The sequence below is a fragment of the Drosophila miranda genome, chromosome 2 (assembly GCF_003369915.1).
Source record: "Drosophila miranda strain MSH22 chromosome 2, D.miranda_PacBio2.1, whole genome shotgun sequence".
Lineage (NCBI taxonomy): Eukaryota > Metazoa > Arthropoda > Insecta > Diptera > Drosophilidae > Drosophila > Drosophila miranda.
Window position 1 is genome coordinate 32,208,091 of NC_046675.1, and position 23,657 is coordinate 32,231,747.

At 42.7% G+C, this 23,657-nt stretch overlaps 3 protein-coding genes across 3 annotated transcripts in view; 1 reads left to right on the forward strand and 2 right to left on the reverse strand.

The window, feature by feature from the left end:
* The first annotated feature begins 1,060 nt into the window (after positions 1–1,060).
* On the forward strand, positions 1,061–1,405 carry LOC108154329. The gene is made up of 2 exons (XM_017284591.2): positions 1,061–1,237; positions 1,302–1,405. Exons 1-2 carry the CDS (start codon positions 1,120–1,122, stop codon positions 1,367–1,369), a joined length of 186 nt encoding a protein of 61 aa, XP_017140080.1. The 5' UTR covers positions 1,061–1,119; the 3' UTR covers positions 1,370–1,405.
* Positions 1,406–17,407: 16,002 nt separating this feature from the next.
* The window catches only part of LOC108155319 (chromatin-remodeling ATPase INO80), a 33,357-nt gene continuing 27,107 nt past the window's right edge, over positions 17,408–23,657 (reverse strand). The window contains exons 13-14 of the mRNA XM_033389934.1: positions 19,016–19,300; positions 17,408–17,714 (exon numbers count right to left, since the gene is read on the reverse strand). Of these exons, the coding sequence (XP_033245825.1) occupies positions 17,458–17,714; positions 19,016–19,300 (542 nt within the window). The 3' untranslated portion in view covers positions 17,408–17,457. The remainder of the gene's footprint in view (positions 17,715–19,015; positions 19,301–23,657) is intronic.
* LOC108155317 lies at positions 22,433–23,577 on the reverse strand. Its single transcript, XM_017286036.2, has one exon. It carries the CDS (start codon positions 23,465–23,467, stop codon positions 22,688–22,690), a length of 780 nt encoding a protein of 259 aa, XP_017141525.1. The 5' UTR covers positions 23,468–23,577; the 3' UTR covers positions 22,433–22,687.

Consider the following 23,657-nt stretch of genomic DNA (forward strand, 5'->3'; position numbering starts at 1 on the left):
TATATATAGTATCTCTCTGGCTGTCTCCGGAGTCTCCTCCTATATCTCTTGCTGTCTCTTTCTCTGGATTTTAATTTTGGTTGCGTGGTGGCTGTTGCCGATGTTGCTGCTGCTGTTTCTACTTCAGCAAACTGCAGCAGATTACCCAAGTTGAGCCCTTAAGTGTGTTCCATATCAGGTTTATCATTTGCTGTCATTGTCGTTGTCGTTGCTGCTGCTCCGAAGACAGGCATACGCTTCACTGATCCAACGAACCAGCAGACCAGCAGACCAGCGGACGAACGGATTAAATATATCATTTTTGGTTCCCTCTTTAATGAAAGGGTTGAGCTTAAATTCAGTTCAGTCGAATGGTTTGCAGCCAACACCTGAAAAATGCAGGCTACTCCGTAAAACGGAAACTTTAAACACTAAATATGCTTTATGAAGAAAGTTTTTTGGGGGTAGGAAATATACGGCCAAGTGCAATGATTGATATTGAGGAAGTTGCTTGCTCGTATCTTGCGGTTATATTACAAGCTGTTTCCTTCCTTCCTTGGCAAAAGAGGGGATTTAACACTGGGAATAAAGGTTGGGAAATTTCAAAGAAATGTTAGAAGACAGCCAAGACAATATATACTCAAGAAATACTATAATTTTCAGTGAAATTTTGGATTAATCAAATTAAGATATAGATATAAGAATAGGTTATAATTCTTTAAACCAAACACCAGTAAAACTATGGTATAAAAATCATTCATGTTAAAAAATAATCTTAGTTTTCTTTCTGTAAAATCTTTTTGGCACCATCTGGTATTAATTTGGAATATATCTTCATTCGATTTGAATCCCTAAAATTCCTCTATAAACATAAGCAAAACTCTTCTTTTCTCTGCTAAAATTTCTCTCAGTGTTTTTGCTAAATGCCTTTGGTATATCAAGCCCTTGGCTAATAAAGTCTTTAGCCAAGAAACTTAACAATTAAACAGAGGGGCCTGCCCGCAGCAAAAACAGGGTGTTCCAGTCGAAAGCAGAATCTATCGCAGTAGCCCGAAAAACAAGCCGTATTTTTCAATCCAAAACAGTAAACAGTTTTGTAAAAAAAGTAACACTGTTATAATACATAAAAGATTTACAAAAATGTTGTTCAATTGGAGACACTTTCCTAAATTATTTTTAGTATTACCAATCATGCACCTTGTGCTCTCCGCCGTGGTTAAAATCGAGTCCGCCGAACAGCAACGTATGCGGTTGTTGGGTAAGCAAATAGCTACAGATACAGAAAGTTATAGGCAGGTTCTATATAGATTTTATACCTACAGCCAAGACCAATGTGGAGACCATTGCTGCAGTCATGAAGCGGCAAAAGGAGGACGTAAAAGAGTGCTAAAGCCACACACACCCTGTCTGGACAAAGAGTTACCCCGAGAAGCCCAAAGCACAAACCCCTTCGAAAAAGAGTTATCGACAAGTGAAACGGAAGCAGAGTCAAGGTGCAAGCCCCAAAAATCATTACACCTGTTCGAGGGGAAGATGTGAGTGTAGAAAGCGTGGAAATCGAATGGAGAAGAGACCAGAGACCCGCGAGAGACCGTTGCATGACAGCCCCCGAAAATTGAACGCTCATAGTTCTACTTGCCACACATCAGGGGTTGCAGCAGTTGTCTTTGGCTTTTGGGGTAACTCTTTATATTTTTATTGTATCTGTCTTCTTTTTTTTGGTCACGCTGCCTGGCCGCTGCACTTTGTTGCATGTGGCAGGCGACACAAATGCAAAACCAACGGGAAAACCTTCCCCCCTCCCCACGCCGAAAATTAATAAGCTTAATGAGCAGGCCGTGGCCAGTCAGAGATAGACATCTGCAACAAGTGGACCCCCTGGTGGCAGCTGCATCGGGATTTTGCACGAAATTTCCTTATAATTATTATAGCTTAAATATATCGTGGGCCTCTGCCGAATAATTAGTATTTCTTTTAGGTGGAGCTGCAGCTGCCTTTCCTTCTGCTTCAAGGATAACCCTTTGCCAGGCAGCGCCTGCCTTTTCGTATAGGTTTTAATTCAAGTTATTTATTATCTATTCATCAAAATTTGGCCACCAACAAAAGGGTTGCCTGTGAGTCCGAGGTGTGGCAGATGGAAAGATGGTTTTTATTTGAATCCTTGACTAAAGCAGGACTATGGTAGGCAGGTGGAAAGGTCAGAAGTATGCGCTAAGCAAATAGATAGAGAAACAAATGGATAATGATAAATTTCGTATTAGAATTCTACCTCAAAAGAACTCCAGGAATGTTTCGAATTCCCTCTCAGAGCTCTGTGTTTTTACCCAAAAATGTTGGTATTTCAAACGCTATTAGAACTTCAAAAAAACCACAATAAATTGTTTCCTAAAATATACAAAATATGGCGCTAATTGTGAACCAATTTAAGGACAAACCATAATTATCATTCAAATAATTTGCCCCCATAATATTTGTATTCAAAATTACTCGTAATAAATCAACAAGAAATACAAATAATATATGGAAAAAAGCCAACCAGTTTTCAGGGGAAGAGAGAGCCCTAGTAGCTTAAGGATCTCAATTCAGGAAGCCCTCTGTCGAGATCCTGCTTAATATTCCTCCCCTTTTTTGTCAGTAAGTATATAATTTAGCAACCTTATCAGCTGGAAACTCGTCTGCTGCCCCACGCTTATCAACTTCATTATGCAAGAAACAGGAAAAACTCAAGAGGGGGTATGGGGGAAATTATGGCATTCGGATATTACTTAATCATACATTTGACTGGTTCCCCGAGACCCACGCAGAGGGGCACCTTTTGCCTTTCAGATGTTGGGGGAAATCGCAATGACAGTTGCGTTTATGATGGGGGGTGCGTATATTGTACTTTTAAAGCGAATGTATTTTTGGCAATGCGTCAGATGCAATTACAGATGACAGGAGGAGCAGCAGGAATACAGTATACGTACATGCCCCCGATGACAGCAACTGCAACTGTCAAAATGTCTGTGGCAGTGGCAAAAACTGTCAGCGGCTGGCGGAATGCCTGACAAATGTGACGCCATATAAAATCAATAAATTATGAGTGCCAAAGGGAGTCGAGTCCACTTCCAGTGGCAGTTGCCAGTTGCATAATGTATTCTAAGGATGCCAAAAAGGAGTGACGACAAACCGGTTGCCACTCCATCCATCGGCCCCATGTCCTTAGGGACCATCATCGAGAAAGATCCTCTGTATTTGGCGTTGATTGATTTAGTTTGTGGCACAAATAACACCTCGCCCAGGGCTCTGGGCTTCCCACCAGCAGCAGCAGCAGCAGCAGCTTCTTCTTTAATGAATTAATTAATGAAGGCCATAATTAAATTTGCACTTTCTGCTGTCTGTTAATTTATGAGTTTTTAATTATTTTCGCAATTAAAGGTGTCTCCTTTTTTGTTGTGCAACATTATAATTATTTCCTGGCAACAGGATCAACAGGATATGCTGCTCATTTGTCAGTTAGCAAAGCGTTAAATCGAGCCCCAAAAAACTGGCTTCCTTAAGCCACCAAAAAAAGTCAAAAGGCAACCAACGAAACGAAAGACTCAGAAACCGAACTTGTTTTCAGTTTTTGGGGGCGCAAAAAACTTAATATTTTTTCAGTTTTTTTTGCAGCTGCTTTTTCTTGGCTGTCTCTCTTTTTCTTTGTTTTTTTTTGGTAATTATTAAAAAGCATTATTTTCTCTGCAGACAATAGACAGAAACAGTAGACATCGGCTTCAGGTGCAGCAGCCACTCTTTTGGCATTGTTCCAATTTCCCTTCACAGCGCGGAAAAATTGTCATTTCAGAAAACTCAATTGTTTGGAAATGCTTTTCGTGCGGTGTGGCAGGTAGATCTCTCGAAGAGGGGTTGCAACAACCAAACAGAACAGAACAGATCTTCTTTCCTCTTTATGAAGTGTTGTGTGTTTTTTTTTGTATTTTTGTTGGGCAGGTGTAGAGTCCAAAATGTTCTCATAGTGTAGAAGAAGGTCTCTTTTTGGTCTCTTTTGGTACAGTTATAAAACTGTTTTAGATCTCTACTCTTCTTTTTGGGTTTTTGCCAAAACGTGGGAACGTATATTTTTGGCAACAATATCCAAAAACAGTTGATGCATAGGCTTCTATGTCAAATCAAAGGCAGGTGGAGCTGGTACCACCACCACTCGAACAAGCACTTAAGAGTAGTAGATGGGGTTGAAAGTGTTCATCAAATGTTGGGAATTCTGATAAGGGAAAGTCTAAAATGGGGTTTAGTGTCAGGCAGTAAATTTAAGGTCCTTGATTTATCACAAGTAAGATTGGGTCTTCCTGAAGAAATCTACTAGAAAATGTACCTTCTTTCAGGCCTTCCACAAATATTATACTTGGCATAGAATATATTGTAGTTCTAGAATATATAGATGGATGTCTATATGCTCTGCATTAAGACTACATTCTCGATTCTATAAGTCGAACCGAAAGTTATATATTCTACTCATCAAAACCTAAGAAAAAGAGTAATAAAGTTCTGTATACATATTTCTCTAGAATTTATCTTTGTATCTTATTTGTACAAAGATTTATTAAGCAAAATATTTTCCTATCTCTGTAAATGGTTATGTAATATTTTACCTCTGCTGATTCCTTTCAATTGTTCTGCTAATATATTTTTTTTCCTCAAGTAATTTCCCTTTTGCTCTCCATCAACTTTTCCTTTTACACTTTTTCTTTCTTCCAATGTAAAAATATTTATTTTATGCATAATACCATTTTCTGCTTACCTCATAAGACGAAAAACCTTCGAAATAGTTTCTTTCCAGCTGCTGTCCAATCTCCAATTAAATGACTCGACTATTTTTGCAGAACAAACCCGAGGAGATTTCTTGGGATTTTCTTTTCTTTTCGTTCAGGGCTTTAGGCCTAATTGTTTGCAAATTAGCTAATTAGTTAATTAAGACCCTGATTACATGGTTAATAGTGGTGGCTTCAGGGTTACTAACCCTGGATTTGGGGCATTTATGAAACCATTTTTGAATTGAAATTGCCACAATTTCTGCGCCACAAGACAAAGGCGACCCATAACCATAAAAAAATTAAACCGAAAATTCAGAAACAATGAGCTTTGAACAACTTAATTGAGACATTTGGCCGGATAGCGAGAGACAAGAACACCCGGCCCTCGAGCAGGCTTCTTGTCATCGTTAAGGAGTTAATTTATTTATTATCCACAGATTTTTACGGCTCCATTGTTTTTTCTTTGGCTTAAAGTCGGTCCAAAGCCAAAGCCAGGAATAATAAAATATGAAAAGAGTCAGAAGAGATGTATCCCAAAAAGAAGAACCGGCTTTTCGGCTAATTAAGAGGCTTCGAGGAAAATATATGTAACACCGAAAAATGTTTCTTCTTTTTCTGTTTTTATGGATGCTCATTCGCTGTGCATGTTCCTCCACTTCTCTGTCTTTCCTTTTTATGATGTCGAGAGATTTTGCACCTTATGAGAAAAATCTTGAGAGCTCCATCGCTTCGCGTCGCGGCGTTGCTACGTCGCTGCCAATCTTGTTAAACTTGCCCCAAAGCCGCATTGACACTTTGTTGCGCCTGCGCTTCGACTTGGACTTGGAGGCACTCTGGAGTCGTTACAATCGCAGAGAGGCCCCCGACTCTCTCTGTGGTTGTTGTACATTTGAAAGTCCGTTTGGCTGTCAAAAGCGTTAATTTTTAAGTGCCTAGTGAGAGTTTTTTGTTTTGTGTGTGCTGTGCTGTGCTGTGCTGTGTTCCCTCCTCCAGTTCCAGCTGAAAGGCGGCTTTCATCTTAGCAGCAGCTGCTTCTGCTGTATCTGTATCTTCTGTGTGTGTGTGTGCCAGTCTTAATGAGAGCACGGGTTCAAGTGGCAAGTGTCTTGACTATTTTTTATTTGCAGCATTCTTTCCCCCAAAATGAACCCATTAATTTGCTGCTCCAAATGGTCTGCCAACTTGACATTTTTCTCTTGAACTTTTCTCTCATTCGGTTGGTTATTGACCTGGTTCTTTGATGGCGGTTTTCCTCACTGAATGGCAAGTTCGAAGTCATTCTTAGCGGGACTTTAAGACGGGGAAAGCAAAGGAAAGGAACTGCGAAAAGGCACCAGAAATAGGCAAGATTTTTCCAGGAAATATTCTTGAAATTCGCAGCATTTATCTATATAGGAATATCCCTACGAATTCTGAAGAGATTGGAGTCCTCTTTGGTATATCAATGATGGTTCTTTCATCCACTAATCTAATCCAGGAATTTCCATCAAAATTACTAAGCCTATCTTTTGTTTCATCTACGTTTCTGTTGCTCTTTTGTATGGTTCTTTTAAGAATATTTCACTCGTTCTCCCTTGCCTGCGTGCCTAATTTATGGTATTAATTTCCATTTTCCTCGCCTCTTCCTGCATTTCCCACAACATTTTCCTTTGCTCTTCATTCCATCTCCCCCCAAAATTAAGCACCTCCATCAAATTAACATATTTTTATATTATAGAATGTTCCCCCAACTAATTGCAAATAAAATGTTGACCCAAAAATTAAACGAACGAACAGAACAGAGGAATTATTACAACAATTTCCCTTTTCCTCCTCCCCACCAAAAAACATGTGAGAATGTTCCAAGCCTTTCTTCTGCTGGCATTCATATTTAATTATTTCAAAAATTGCATTTTTACTCCGTTTTTTTCTTTATATCATTTCTCGGAGTGAGTGTCATTAATTTGGCCAAGATCGAAGGGGGGGAAGAGAGGCCAAGCATGACAGCGGCCAACAGGCAGCAGGCAACAGGAGTTTTTGGTGGAAATATTTCGACTGTTGTTACCGTTATGTCTCTCTGGCGAATTTTTATATCAAAAAATATTTTTCGTATTTCTTTCGAACATTTCTTGGGTATTTCTTTTCTCAGGCCAGCCGGGACGGCCGGGCGACGGGCTAATAAACTCAATTAAGCAGCGACTGTAAGCGTGTCCAGAGACTGCTCTGGTCAAGTGCTGATGGCCGAAACGGAGAGCTCTGATGGCCGGCACAGTACTCGTACGAGTCGTACATGGCACTTAATTGACCAACTTTGAGGTTGCGTTTTGGCCAGGTCTGTCTGCCAACTGGGGGGATGGGAATGCAAATCCCAAATCCAAAACCGATTCAAACGCATTATCATCTCCATAATTCAAATGCTGGCCAAGACATTGCATGACTGCGAGTGATCTGATAAGGCACCAGGGGAAAAATTGTCTGCCACACGAGCAAAAAAACAAAATATATGTAAAGTAAGTGGAGGATCGCTTGACGAAGACTTGGATACACTTTGGGGACATATTTTCTATGGAAGTTATGCGATTTGTATGAGGTATTTCGTTTGGGAAAAGATATGAAGCAATAGATAATAGATTCTGCTGAGATGTTCTTCAATTCTTTTCCACAAAAATGTACATCCAACGTTTAAACCTTCTTGAGGTCTCAATCCCTTTCTGTTCATCATTATACCCTTCAAAAAGAGCATCAAAATATGAAGAAAGGCTTTGGGGGCCCACGTAGAACGGTAGCTGGCAAATGCTGTTGACACTTTTTCCCCGCACAACATCCCACAACAGATAACGCGATGCCCCCAGAGCTCAGCATGAGTCGGTGCCACAGATGGAGTCGCGAGTCGCTGGTGCGGAGTCCACCTCATCGTTGATAGTCGCTGCAGCGGCGTGAAAACTGAAAACTGCTGCCAAACAAAAGCAACGCAATTTCCAGCCATGACTATGTGGAAAATATTATGTGTGTGTCTCACAGCATGCGCCAATTTCCCAGGAAAACTGCCAAGGAGAAGAAGCCCTGTGGCACCACACCAAACAGACAGATAGACAGACTTGGACAGGGCTTGGTAAATATTTTGCCACCGTTTTGAATTTGATTTTGTTGTCTTTTCTGCTGGTTTGGTATGTCTTTTGTTCTTTGTTTGACTGAGCAGATGCCATGGCTGCCAGAAGCGAGGGAGTTACTGGGAAAACGCTGTACTAAAGAAATGTAACTGCTTCTTGGAGGGAGTTATGGGTCAAATCTGTCACAGAAGTTTCGATGAAAGTCTGATTACAATTATTACCAGTAAACTCTTTAAGCTTTCCCCTCCTTCTGGTACTCTCCGTGACCGTTCTTTCTTCTTTGCTCCACAATTAATTGTTGTCGCCAGGCATTTAGGGCGTTCATCGCACGTTAACACTGGTTAACGCCCCACAAAAATAAAGCGGAACATCTTCAACTTGGCTTTAATCGATTTCACAGCACTCTCTCTCTGACAATCTGCCTCCTTCTCTGTGTGGATGAAAGACTGGACATCATTCATGGCAACTTGAAGACAATGCGTTGACATTTGCGCCTCATGTTGTGTTGTGGGCCCCTTGTCTCGATCGGAGTCTGAATTATGGCCGGCCAACAGGCAAAACAAACAGAAATCAAACGCAACAAAAGGCCCAGGACCGGGTAGACCGGAGTTTTCTGCCATTTCTATTGTGCGTGTGTGCCTTCTGTTTACACTCGTGTCGATTGTCCCCCCCGTCGATGTAGTAGCGTGAAATATCGCAACAATGGCATCATATATTTCCCAATACTCCTGGCCAGTACTCCTCCTCCATCGGGCATCGAACATGATGCATGGGCGCCGCATCTAACGGTGGACACAAAAAAACAAAAGACTTAAGCAACAAACTTTTTGGTCAAGCCATGGGGACAATCGATTAGGGGAGTTGTTGCTGGGGGAGGGAGGAGATTGCCAAAAATTCCTCAACGAAAAGCCCAAGAAAATTTCCACAGAATATCTGTTAAGAAAAGTATTTGGAAAAAACGTGTGAGAATTGAACGTAAATCCAATATTTAATCGAACTCTCCTTTCTATAAGTCCGAAAAATTCTCTTTCCCATCAACTGCCTCTCTCCGTGGAGTTCTCTTTTCCCAAGATCTCTGAAGATCTGTCTACAGGCTGTCGACCCTTTCACTTCACGCCACTCAAAAATCGAATGCGTACGTGCCTGACCACACAAAATGTGGCTTAAAAAACGGCAGCCAGCAGCGGCATGAAATCCCCACAAAACAAATAGAAGAAACAAAAACAAAAAAACAAGATTTATTATATTAAATGCAGGCATTTAGCGCCACTTAAGCGGCCACTGTGCAACAGCAAGAGGCAGCCACAACAACAACAAAAAAGCCAAGCGAAGCCAAGCAGGAAGTCCACATAATTCTCATCAATATCAATAATAGTTTTTGTTCAGCTTTCGTTTTTTGTCGTGTAATGATTGTTATGTTTATATTTTTGTGGAGAACGTGGTTCAGTGGCAGGTTGGCAAGCGCCAGTGACATTGCAGCAGGCGGCGCACATCCACATCCACATCCAGGGAGCCCATCAAATAATACTAATAATAACCATAGTAATAACAACAAGCAATTTCAGCAAAATGCAGCACGTCCTCGGCAACAAATCGAAGCTGCAACAGCAGCCAGCAACTGCAACATAAAACAGCAGGAGAGGCTGAGGCAGAGGAGGAGGCACTTCCAGTGGCAGTGGCACAAACAGGCTACTGTCTTGGAGCTTCCTGCTTGCCTAGCCGCAAAGTTATTTTCAAATTGATTTGGATCTAAATTTAGTCGAGGGCCATAGGAATGAATATAATCGTAAAAAGAAACTTTATAGAAATGAATTGTGGAAGGGACAAGGAAGAGAAAAAGAAAATAAGGAGATTGGAGTGAAATGTTTTAGTAACTTATGAATTGTTATGTGTTAAATGATGGGTAAAAGAAGTACTAGTACTATGTAAAAAAGGGGAAATGGAAACAAGGGAAAATAGTGGGGTAAAGAGGGTTGAAAAGGGGATATAAGCTTGATAACGATTTAAAATGAATTCTCAGATATTCCATACATTATAAAAATGTACTTAAATCTTCAAATGACTTTTCCTTAAACTACACTCAAGTCTAAAGCCTCTCTCTCTCTGTCTTTCTTGCGATTAAATTTAAAATGTGCCTGGTCATTTCCTTTAGGGCATTTGGCTACGCTTTCCTCACGCTCTGGGTGCCAGCAATCGGCAGGCATTCAGTAGCCGATAATTATGTTGCCCCATGGTTTCCCTTTCATGGGGCGTTTTCAATTTAATTTAGACCCGGCTGGCAGCAATCCTGCTCCCCAAGAGACACACAGACCTTTCACAATCTCTGTGTCTGGTCGGTCGTGTGACTTTTAACGCACATTTTCAGGCACTTTAACGCCGCCGCCACCGCCAGACCAGATGCCCAAGATCGAGGAGCACCACTGGAGACTGGGAGACGATCGCATTGACATAACACCTCATAATTTGCGTTGCACGATGAAGGCTACAGCCACGCCCCCTGCACACGCACTTCGCCTGAGAGGAGAAGAGGCTGTGTGACTTTCGCCTTGAGAATTCTCAAATTGCTGCCACGCCGGGACGTGTTTCTTGTGTGTGGAAGGTGGAAAAGAAAGTGTCGTCATCAGGCTTCAACACTTGGGACCTGGAGCTGAAGCTGGAACTGGACCTGGACTGTTGTCATTGCTGCCACCTCAATCTGCCACACCATCGGGGCCATATGCTGGCGCTCTCCACTGGACACACTGCCACGCCCCAAACAGTTTTACATGCCCCCTGGGCTGGACGGTGTGGCACTTTCCTTTTACGCGTGTCCATCTGGGATCCCAGCGATCCAGCGATCCATTCCCAGTGATGTTCACACTTTACGAAAGTTTGGTTTGCGGCCTCAGCCCCACTGCCCGTAAGGTGCTAAAACATTGTCGCCCCAAGTGTGGCCATCATCATCATCATCGTCGCAGCCTCACGTCCTCGCATCTCCTGTGTGTCGCGGTATCGAGAGCAATTTCCTTTTGTTGTTGCGCCAATAAGTGTATATAATTTATATGGAAATTGCCTGGGACACAGCCCTTGATGTTATGCATTTAATGCTTAATTTATACAGATTTTACAGATTTCTGGTATGGTTTTTTGCTCAGCAATTTTCGGTGCCGTCTTCTTCTTTTTTTTTTGTTTGTCGTGGCTCCAAGGAAACTGTTTTCATGGCTCTGGAAATTGCTGCTGAAATAGCTAATTGTTCATAAATATTTTATCATATTAATTATGAATTTCATTTCCCATTCCCAGGGATTATTTTTTCAGCAAGCTGCCAAAAGTCATTAGCTGGAGACGCTCTAATAAGCACAAGCCAAAAATAAATGCAATGTACAGTGGTTCCAGGAGCGAAAAATACAGATTAAAATTCAAGAAAAGCAGGTTTGAAATGTGAAGAAAGATTCGCAATATTTCTATTTGTATTTCTATTTCTATTTTTCTTTATGGAATATGTCCCAAAAGAAAAGTCTGCTTTGAGAGCCATCTTTAGCTCTTTGCTTGATTTTTCTATAGATTTACTTGCTTAATCCTCTCGCCCCACTGTTACACCGAAACATCATGCCCAAAAATGTTAATAAAATCATAATTAGTTTGGTGGCAAGTCAGGCTACCTCTTGGGTCTCTTGAGTCTCTTGGATGGACACGCAAACATTTCCCCAATGCACTGGCAAACAAACAAACAAACCCACAAAAATGATTAATAAAAAACTGAAATGAAATTAAATGTTCAACGAGAGAAATTGCATGCATTAATTTACGAGTGCGATTATTATTATTTTCATGTGATTATAATTCTGTAAAGGGAAAAATTGCATGGCATGCCATGTTGTGGCGCCACTTTGACGTCTTCGACGACTTCGGTTAGGACTTTGACTTTGACAGGGCCTCCCTCTTGTCCAACAACGTGCCGGGCATATAAAGTCGAAGCAGATCCACTTCACAAACGGTTTTCGGGCGTAATTAATTGTGAAAACATGGCCACAATGGCCTTATGGCTAGATGCCAAACAAATACTAATTGGTCGACGACCAAGCCCGATCCGATGCTTAACTATGCTGTAAAAATGAATAATAGTATTATGTATTATGCTAAACACTTGTGACGACCCGACCCTCTGTTCGCTGTCGCTTTATATGCAAATGCCTGCCTTTTCCTCTCTTCTGACTGTGTGTTTTAATGATCGCCCAGGTTGATCTTCAACGGTAGATAGGTGGTTCTTTCCCCTCGATGATGACTCGGCAAAAGGGCGTGAATTAAATTGAAATGTTTCCAACATTTCACAGACTCCACTCCACTTCACGAAATTTCTCTTCGTTTTTGGCAATAAATTTTCTGTTCACACGCAAATAAAAATGAAAAACACAAAAACAGAAATAAAATGTAATTTGCTACCATTTTTTCGATGCCATCGGTTGACATTCACATTTTTATTATTTTTTTTGGCGTAATTACAGAGCAAACCGAGCCTGAACGCGTCCAAGTCTCAAGTCAAAGGGTTGTCCGAATGGCGAATCGGGGTCACCTGCTTGGTGCCTTGGTGCCTGATCACTGAGCATGCTCAGCCATTCGGCAGGGCTCCTTCGTGTATAATTAGACTTGAAAGCATATTTGTCAAGTTTTTAGTGAGGTTCGGGGCTCTACGGATCCGTGGATCCGCGGATCGGGGCTGCAGATCAACAGGATGCGATATGGTAATGATAAAGAGCGTTGCCTGTTGCCTTTTCGCGTTCGTCTTTGCAATTGGGGAGCGCAGCCGAATTGAGTAATTGTTAAGGTTTTCATTTTTATGTGGAATTGAAGGGGGAACTGCATTGAATTTAATTGAATTTTTTGAACTAACTAAGAGACATTCAATGAAAGGCCTTACCAATGGAGAAGGGTCTGTAACTTTGTTCAGAGAAAGGCTACACTGGGAGGAGCTGTAAAAGTAGTTGCAAATTCTTTTTCTCCTAGTTATAAGTTTTTTAGGAACCAAATGAGAGTGTATTTTGTGTCCTTTTCCCACCCAAAAGTATGCAGCAATGATTGTGGACTCAGAGAGGATATTTCCTTGAACAGAAAAGGCACAGAAGGTGAAGGTCCTGGCCTGCTTTCTAGACATAATTTTTATAAATTTTTTTCCCTGATTTTTGGATCCATAATAGTCATTTTTGTCAATCAATAGTTCTCTTCTGATCTTTAAGTTTACATCGGAAAAAATATATAAACCAAATCTTGTCGATTTCCCACATTAACGAAATACAGAAAAATGCCAGATGTCCACAACAAGTTTGAACCAACTTAATTGACTTTTTGTAGACAATGATGCTAAGGAAAAAAACACAAAAATTAAACAAGATAGGAGCTCTGAGACTAAGGAAGTCGAAAGAGGAAATACTCTTTAAGATTTGGGGACGGGATCGAGGATTCAGCTATGGTTTTTTGAGAGAAATTGGTACTTCGAGCTGAAAAAGTACCTTAAGTCTTAGGAATATTATCTCAAACTGAAAAACTGATTTTTCATACTTTTCATTATGGAATGGACTGCCTAAAGCTGGAAATATGCCTTTGATTCTAGGTTTTAGTTATAAATGATATCCCAACATATCTTAAGAGTAGTTTATCCCGCATCTTCCTTTAGTTAACATACCCTTCCTTAAGTGTATCCCCACCGAGTGAACCACAACTAATTCAATAATGAAAACATATCAATAAACACAAGACGCAGCTGTGGACAAGTGACTGCTTGGCCTGGCCTGGCCTGCACCGACCTGTCCTGTGCTGTGCTCTGTCCTGGCCTGGCATGGCTTTCAAAAACACTAAACACGAGCTTCAGAGAGATGCCCCGAGAGCAGGCAACAATTTGTGCAAAAAATACGACTACGAGTACCTGTACGAGTAAATGTGGGGGAAAAAAGTAGAAACAGAGAGCAGTGCAGCGCAGCATGTTGCCTGACAGGAGAGGAGCAGGAACAAAAAGCGACCAACAGCAGTCGCCAAGTCACAGGCAGCAGCAGCAACAATAATTAAAAGAAAAAATTTAATTGATGCATTAAAGAGCTGGCAACGTGTTTTCCAGCTCGGTTGGGTCCAGTTTTTTTTTGTTTGTGGCCAAGAGATGAGTGCTGCTCTGCCGCTGTCTGCACTATTTTTAACTGGCAAAACAAACCTCCGGACTAGGATGAGAGACCTCATTATGTGAGTGGCAGTCGTGGCATGTTGTTTCAAATATTAACATTAAAATTTTTAACATTGAGTCGGTCTCTGGTCTGTGGTCTCCGGTCTTGGGCGGTGGATCTCTCTTAAAGTTCTTCTAAACATTTCTCGAATGTTTCGAGTGGAGAGAATGGATAAAAACAAATGACTTGCGAAACGAGCTTGAAAGTTGTCTCCGTCTCCTCTCCGCTGGGCGGATCATCTGATACTTCCGCATCAATAGTGCGAGTGCCTAGCACTCTGATAGAAAGACAACAGCCGCCTAAAAAACAATCAAAGGACAGCTGCCACTCCACCCAAAGTTTGCCCCTGCCCTATCATTATGTTCTTTATACACAGGACATGACTTTGTCTAAGATAAATTGAATTAGAGACGCCAAACGCGCACAATTCATCATCCGAGCAGAGCACATGATAGATAGTTGTTGGAGGGATGTGTGCGTAGAGACCTTAAAAAAGAACCGAAGGACGAGGACGAACACCGAAACCGAATCCCCTGCCGACAAATACTCGTAGTAGGAGTAGACATTTTAATTTCCCAAAAATAGTTTGCCAGATGAATGGATGCTTCCTTGAGGGGTTTGTCTGCTCCTTTTGTGCGTTGCGTTCTTAAGTGCCAGGGGAAACTGGAGCAGAAGCAGGAGCAGAAGGCAGCGCGTTCTCATTTTTTTGTGAAGGATGAGCCTTAAGCCGCTCTACAGATGCGTAGGCTGCGTGGAAGAAAGGAGTAGCGCAGATCTAGAGTTTTCCCCCTTCTAATCCTTTTTCTTTTTCCCTTTTTTGGTCTATTTTTTCAAGGTGTGGCCACGCAATCTGGCCTGCTTATTGTCTTGATTTATGGTTCGGGAGGGGGCAGCATCTTGGCCGGCTTAAAGAGCAAAAGAAAAGGATTTAAGTCGGGCTTCTTGCGGCTTATTAGTTGCGCTGGCTTAAATCACATGAATGGTTTTTGGGCTGTGCCTGCTGCGGCACACGGAAGCAGCTGCTGCTGCTCTTTAATCCTCATCTCTGGACTCAGGACTTTCTTGGGGTACGATTTCCTTCCACCTTCCGCTTGACTCGGGGGCCAGGATCAGAGCCAGAGCCAGCGAGACGAACCAGTTAACAACTGTCGCCAATGTGGCAGGCAGGCAGTCAGGCCCAACCTGCTGGCGGCTTTTCAACAAATTTCTTTTCCTGCAACGACCACAAACTGCAGACGACATCGATTGAAATGCTGTTTGTGATTTTTAATTGAGAAAAAAACCGATAAAGGAAGGACGATCAGTGATCGAATCATTGATACTCTGGCTGATTGATTGTTTCAATGGTGGAAGTATGATGTAGTCATCGAATTCTTATACAATTTGGCAACACTCTGGCCAAACTATAGCCTGTATTTCTGATACGATCTGGGCAGTTCATACTCTAGAGTACCCTTTCCTCTAGGGTATCTACTGTCTGCTGCTCCTCGAGTGGAGTTCGGGCTGGCTGCTAATTAATAAACGCACTGGGCCCCCCCTCACTGACAGCCATTTGTGGGGGCAGGGGCAACAACAACTTGCTACTTGGGGCAGCCCGACGCACTGCCGCCGCCGCCGCCGCCGCCGCAGATGCCACTCGGCATAAATGCACACTTTTAGCATTTCTCGGATTCCCCAACTGTGGCGCAAAACGTGCAGCCTTATGACAGTTCCCCAATGTCGCCATTTGGCCGACGACGACGACGACGACGACGACGACGACGACGACGAACCAGGGAAGGAAGATCCACAGAGGAGAGACTGCAGAAAAGAAAACGAGTTGCTGCTGCTGCTGGAATATTAAGAATTGTCATATTGAAAAGTCGGAGAGGATGCCAGAGGCAGTCAATGCCAACTGGTACGGGAAATCACAGTAGTTTGGAATAGTGGGCCATGGACTTACTGATGTTTGTATGCTCTTTCGAAGCAATGGAATAAAAAAGCAAGCATCAATGATATTCCTTCTTCAGTAGTATCTTCATATATTTGTGTAAGCCTCCTTTAAGGGACTTTTATCTCCAATTTAACTGAATTTTCAGCTGGAATGATAGAGCACTCTAAATCCCTATTGCCTTCACTCATTGTAGAGTATGTTCCTACATACGGGTTCCCGCCCAACGGGTTTTATTGACTATATTTGTATGGATTTCTGTATATTTTCTAGTTGGCGTGTCCTGTTCAATATATTTGGAGGCCGCCTATAAGGCTGCTTCCCTTACATATTACTTCTACAAAATTATTATAATCTTTGTACGTGGAGGAATCATGACCCGTAACTAATTGCCAAAAGGTTTTCCCACCGACTTTTTCTAGTTTTTCCTTAATTTAATTACAAGTTTTATTTGGCTGCGTTCCTGTGGTCCCATCTTCCGTGTTGATTACCACTGACATTTGTTTTCGAAAGATTTTTATTACACATCTAATTTGGTGGGGTCTTTTGTTTCCAGTCTTCAGACTTCAATTATTTCAACGGCTGATGCGTGAATACATCAGCAGTATCGCATCTCCAGGGGTCTCTAATGCGGAACAAGTGTCAACGGAAACGCCTTAACAGTTTTACAAGTTTATTAATTTATGATTGCAAAATGTAATAAAATGTGGGTACTACCTGCTAATTAACAAAACATTGGAGGGGAAATGCTACATTGTAGCAGTCTGTGAACAAATTGTTTTGTCCAAAAATATTTTTGAAAACTGGAATAAATTAAACTGGGATCATGTCTTGGGCTGGAGGATAATGGACGAATTGGATTCAATGGATGCAGTGCGTTTCAAACACAGAGCGCGCAAGGCCCATCTCGTTTTGGATCCGGATGGCTTCGAACTGTTTTATTTTACCCAAAGAACGACAACATGGAAGGACTGGTTCCGGGATTTGCTGAAACCCATTCCGCAGAAGGTGGGCAATCTATACGATCACTTAGATAATCTGGTCGTTATAATTGAGCCGGGTAAAAACGACGAATTCGATTGGCTGGAAATATTCGATGAGAAAAGATCGCACATTGCAACCGTCGAGCATCACCGTCGACATCGCGATCACGTGTTCGATTATAAGAATCCGAAAGGGAATTTAGTGTACAAAATTAGGGATACAGCATACAATCCATACTACAAAATCTATGCACCCGACGACGAAACAGAAATCGGAGGAATGGACCCCATAACGATGCTGGACCCTATCTCATTGATTTCCAGACCCACCCAATTCAAGTTTCCAGCCGGCATTGATCTGAAAACCAAAGTGGGCCTAATCGTTACGGTGGTGTACATCTATCAGACCTTGAAAGGAAAAAAATAGTCCAAAGATATTAAACAGTATTTATTTTTATTTCGGAATTTCCATCGATTGTTCATTTATTTATTCACTCATCCAATATTTCCAGGCGGCTTGGCCGTGGCTTGTGTGGCAGTCTCGGCTGGGACTTGACCTGGTGGCAGGGCCTCTGGACTGCGGCCCAGTGGCACCAGCAATGGACCCATCGGCCGGCGGGCGCGTGGTGCACCGCGTGTCCCTCGACAGATGGGTGCCGCTGTCTTGGATCGGGGTCGTCCTGGTCCGCGCTTGACGGCTCCAGTGGGGGATACTGCTTGCGTCGTAGGGTTCTGCTGGTGTATGGGGAGATCTGTTTGGGAGAAGAAGAAATGGATCCACTTTAGTTATTTGATTTAAAGAAATTCAGGCATGTCTCTATCCCCCCAAACTTGTGTCTGGCAGGACATCCATTAATTGGACAGAGGATCAGAGGCATATTTCCACTAATTCCATGGGCATTTGCTGCCGCACGTTGTATCGTCTGCAAATCCTTGCATGCAATTGTGGTTTTTATAATTATGGGGGGACGGAGGGCGCTCCATGTTGCATGGTAATTTATGCAACGTTGCGTATTTGCCAGTGCGATTATGTCTCCATTTTCGGGCCCACATGTTCCTGTCACGTGTACCACAATGCACCCTCATACCTCGCATCCCCCCCCCCCCCCCCCCCCCCTTCCATGCCACGGTGCATCGTCTGTACTGGCTGCGTCATTTAAGCGGATTTGTGCAATTATCATTTGTCGTACGACTCGTGCAACATTTTTGCCATATTTTCGCCTCGGTTTAAATCCCATTTGTTTGACTTTAAATACTGGACAGATGGGAAATTACTTTTCACAGAAAATTATGAGATCAAAAGTGGCAACAATCTGTGCAACGTGATAAATGTTCTACAAGAAGCATTAAGAGGCATATGTATCTATCATTTTGAAGCCCAAACCAAAGGAAAGATGTCCCCACGAAGGGGGAAATCCCCAAGAAAAGCCAAATATAATCGGAGCCAGATGTAAATCTTTAGGCAAATATTTGCCTTGACTTGAAGCCGCATAAAAGGGGGAGAAAATGCCAGGCAGTTTTTATCGGATATTTGTTTAATTTCTTTGGTAGAAAGGGCGGGCAATGAGGGGAGGGAGGGGTTTGAATAAAGTCCATTTCGGGAGTGCGTTAAAAATGTCACGTACCACAAAGTGGTATTCCTGCGGGCTGCAATCGAAGCCAAGAAAAGGCCAAAAAAAAGGGGGAACGTACGGCAGGGCAGATCAACCACAAAAGCAAAGTGGAGATAATGTTGCCCAAAAAGTACAAGTGCCCCGGAAAAAGGCAGACGATAAACGTGATTATGACAAGCGATTACTTAGTGACAAGTGACACTCAATCGAGTGTATTAAGGAGGGGGGGGGGGGGAAAGCCCTAACTACCGCTTGAAGAAGAGCCGGAAAGGCAGGGCATTGCAGTGAAAGAAAATTATCTAAATATATGAGCATTTTCCTAGGAGTTTTGGGGTATACAAAGCTACTACTTTCATGCTCTCATTCCTATACAAATTTGTATAAATCCCATCAACATTTCTCCTCCCTTTTTGGCCTCTTTTCTCTCAGTGTTTTCTTACCTTCTTCATTGAGCGGCACGGGGGCATACTCGCCACCGCCGCTTCCTTCCTGCTGTAGCTGTGGCAGGGGCGAAGACGTTCCAGAGCCCGCTTCCCCTGCTGATCCTCCTCCTGCTGCGACGGCCTGCTGTCCCTGCCCCGGCGAATGCAATGGCGTCAGCACGCGCTGCAGCGACCCATGTCCGCCGCCGCGTCTCGAGCTGCCACGTGGTCGACCGCGCTTGGTGCCGCGCGGGTGGTGTCGCCGTCGCATCGGCGGAACGCCGCTCATGTCGCTGAGGAAGTCTGCAAATACAAAAATTTATGGACGGCTCATTATTGATTAATTGCGGTTAGGAGTTACGAGTTACGAGCCTAAAAAACACACAGCTGGCGGTATAACAAAAAATTACGAATTATGTTACATTTTCTACAATTTAATGGTCATTAAATAGGGGCTGTAATTAATTTTTGGGTAGCCTGATGCTTGATGAGGATCGATGTTCGGCGATATATTGGGGTTCAAGATTAGGTAGGGCTATCAGCAAGGGAATACCTATAGAAATAGCAGTAAATTCATATGGGAACGATTTTATCGATAACGAAAATCGATTAAATATATCATCGATATGAAATGTGTTGCATATCGGTCGATTTTTAATCGAAAAATAATATATTTGATACAAAAAACCTCATCGAAGAACTTCAACTCTCTTAAATAATATGAAAATCGATTGTAATATCGATTTTTGCCTACAATAATCGATAACTTCTGATACCAAAAAATACCAAAATCCTCACTTCAGTACTTGGCTTTACCAAAGATTGAGAGTCTCTCGTCTAAAATGGCCACAAATTGATTACTCATCGATCGTTTCATCAGTTATCGTCTTGTAGATCGATCATTTGTTGCCACCTCTTGTTTTTAGAGCCGATTCCTCAGCGATAATCCCTTTTGCAGAGCAGCACCCACTACGAGATCATCATCTGTGCGGCGACAACTTTATCTATGCCATGACCATATATTCTCCCACTAACGTGTGGCATTTGATGCCCCAGAGACCAACCAACCAGTCAACGACAATGCCCACAAAACCAGAGCCAAGCAACTAGTTCAACTTTAATCGTGGATTGGGGGAGGGAAGAGGGGACCTTTGCATATTTTAATTCGCCGATTCTGAGGCTATACGACTCTGGGTCCTAGGCTGGGACTGTAACTGTAAATTGCATAAATAAAACAGACGAGGCAACAGCATTCATTGCAACAAAAGTTGCAATCAGCAGGCAGACGACAGCAGAGACACAGAAACAACACACGAGAGACAACAACTGGTTGCTCTGGGCGGGGGATGGGGGGTATGGGATTGTGTTGTGTTCTGGGCCTGGCTCTGGGTCTGGCTTCTTGGCGACATTGCCTGGCGCTTTGCTATTTTGGTATGCAATACACAAGTGCAGCATGCAGTCAGCAGCAGCATCATCATCATCTTCTACCTGATCCCATATCATGATCGACATTGTCTCGTCAGTGGAGTCGATCATCATCGTCCGACAGTCAGTGGAGTCGATCATCATCGTCCGACAGTCAGAGGAGTCGATCATCATCATTCCACAGTCAGAGGAGTCGATCATCATCATTCCACAGTCAGAAGAGTCGATCATCATCGTTCAACAGTCAGTAGATCTGATCATCATCGTTCGACAGTCGCCATAGGAATTGTCTACAAGTCATAGCTCAACATTTGTTGGCTAGAAAGAGAGGCAGGTCTTTAGCAGCCAACATTTAATGATAGGGTTTACTTTTACTGTTACAACAAACAAAAACGAGAACAGGAACCACAACAGAAGGCAATGCAATATTATTGAACTGTAGGAAAGTTCAGGCTGCCACTATTCCGGTGAGCCATAAGTTTTATCAATAATATTCAATCCAAGGCCCGAAAGAGGTTTTCCTTTTTATATATATATTTTTTTTTGGCTTATTTTGACATGTATTTCGGTCAAACGTCGCGGCATTGCAGCAAGCCATCGAACAACACCAGAAAAAACAGCAAAAGTTTCGCTTTTTAGCATATTTCAGCTGTCATCGCGGGGGGAGTGTGCAGAAGAGGTTTTTGGGGTATGAGAGAATGGAAATGTTGAGTGTGATATATTATTTAAGGGTCTAGGGATTGGTCATAATGCTATCCCAGACAAAATGTAAATGTATATCGATTTCTTAAATTTTTTTTTAATGGATTCCACTCTTAAGATCTTCCCAAATATATCTTCATATAAATATCCTCTAACAATCCTCCCTACGAGTGTTTCTCTTACGATTCCGACATTTTTTTTCTACCATACTTATAGAACTTTCGGTGTTTCTCTATCAAAAGTCACAAGGACTCTGCGAAAAGGCAGAATCTTTCGCCAAAAACCCTTTGCCTTCCACCCTATAAATACTATCAATAATAGGCATTTCCGTTCTCCTTTGCCACCGGTCTGGTTGTTGTAGTTGTATTTATGATTGTAATAAATATTTTCGCTTTTGTTTGGATTGTTGCTGCCGCCTGCCACGAGTGTTACAGGAGTTTCCTTTTTTTGGGGCCCTCTCCATGGATTACCAATTGGCACGAACACAGAAAAACTGCAGCAAAAAAAGTAAAACTAAAAAAAAAACAGGGAAGTAAAAAAGAAATAACTTAAAACCAGGAAAGTAAAGAAGAAGAATGGTAGGAAAGAAAAGAAAATGAAGAGAATGGTAGGAAAGAAAAAAAGTAAATCTGGCGAACATAATCGGATTTTACAAATCATTCATTCAATTATCTAATTGATTTGACTGATGATCATTTGTGAACCTTGATCCTAGAGGATCCACAGTCTGCGCAATCTGCCTCGGGCCTCTCTGGTGCCCAATGTGACGCATGTTTGTTACGCCTGATAAATGCAACGACGGCCAGGACAGGGCCAATCTCATCTCTGGACAGCAGGGCCTTTGCCACAGCCTCACCTTTGACTGTAATGCGCCTGGCCATGACTAAGTGGCTCTCATTGGGCTCTTGGCCCCTTCGTTCCGAGGTTCTCTCTGTCTTCCCTGTGACTGTGACTGTGCCTTTGCCTTGTGCAGATTTTCAGGCTTAGATTACATCTCTGGGCTGTCGCTACTGTAAGCCCATAAAAAGTCAAATAAATTGCAATTCTTATCTGTGTGTGAAATTGTTAATTTTTTAAGGGATTTGTTCGGGGTTTATTACCAGTGTCTGAAGAGAATTTCAGAATCTTCGAAGGGAAATAACTATGATTACAGTAAAGAACGATTCGATTGCTATGAAAATTGGTATATAGGCAGACAATTATTGAAGTAAATATTGTATTAAATATAAGCATTGTATCTATGACCATTTGTGATTGACAACCATAAAAAGGGGGGACTTTGAAAAATCTATAGCAGAACGATCTATCTACAGCTAGTACCTCTATTTTTTATATCATTCGATATCTAGATGTACATTCGAATAGAAAAAAAAAGATAAATTATCTGCTCTGGATCTTGAGGAATAGTCCTATACACAATTCACGATACTTTAATATTTATACGCTTACAAAAACAAACTGTGTACGAATCTTGGAAGTTAACTTCAAAAACAAATCAAATTTTGAACGAATCCTAATTCTCCAATCGTTTTCCCATGGAGGGTACTCCAATGATACCTCGAATCACATATAGAAGTATTCAAATTCACGACGTGAGATCGGTTTGGACAGATAGATCAGACGTATCTGGTGCATGCGCCAGCCTTGCGGCGTGAACTTCTTGCGTTTCGGTGGCGGCACATCCAGCGGGGCCGGGGTCTTCTCCGGCAGGGGGCAATGGGGTGGCCAGGGTGGCATGACCTTCGGCCTGGCCAAACTGATAATACGCGCCGTTGGACGGCCCTTGAGGGCTGCCTTGCGGACGGGGAAACGCAGGGTGGCCCAGAACTCGTCCTCGATGTCAGAGTTGGGGAAACAGCACGGTTTTTCCGGGGGTTTGAACGGACGACCCTTATCGAGGTGCGGCTGCTGGCCCCACACGATCATTGGGTTGTAGGTGATAGACGGCGGGATGGGCTGGTACTTCTTGCGCTGCCTGCGTTCCAGCGGTATGGAGAGCTGCTCCATCTTCTCGCCCATGTCCAAGTCGTCCTCGTCGACTTTTCTCTGCTTGCCGCACGGCAGATAGTCTGCCTCGCAGGGGATTTCCATTGGTGGCGGCTCTGGCAGCTCCTTCGGCATGGCCTTGGTGGAAGCCCACTGGTAGAAGTGCTTCCAGTCCTTCTTCTTCATGGGTCCGGCCTTCTGCCAGGGCGTCAGCTCTCGCACCACCTTCGGACGGACACGCACCCGTGGCTTGGCATTGCGCTCCACCCAGGCCACCCACGAGGGGGTCTCCGCTGGCGAGGCATCGCCCTTACCGCCTGGCACCTGCGGCAGCTTAAAGTCCTCCTGATCGCCCATCGCAAAAAGTGGTTTCTTTCACTTTAAATTTCGCTACCAAAATTTTTCAATATTTTTCAATTACGAATTTTTGTTGTGGTTTCGACGGAAGGTAAAACTCTACTGATTTTGTGATGGGATTCACCTAAAACTTCAGTTTTTCTTGGCTTAAAAGTAGGCTCTTGCTTAATGGCTTCTAAAATGTCCAGGG

Excerpts from the sequence above, each read along its gene's own strand:
- LOC108154329 (XM_017284591.2), top strand. The coding sequence starts at position 1,120 with ATGTTGTTCAATTGGAGACACTTTCCTAAATTATTTTTAGTATTACCA. Across the intron at positions 1,238-1,301 it reads GCAACGTATGCGGTTGTTGG|CCAAGACCAATGTGGAGACC; the intron begins GTAAGCAAATAG and ends TTATACCTACAG.
- LOC108155317 (XM_017286036.2), bottom strand. The coding sequence starts at position 23,467 with ATGGGCGATCAGGAGGACTTTAAGCTGCCGCAGGTGCCAGGCGGTAAG.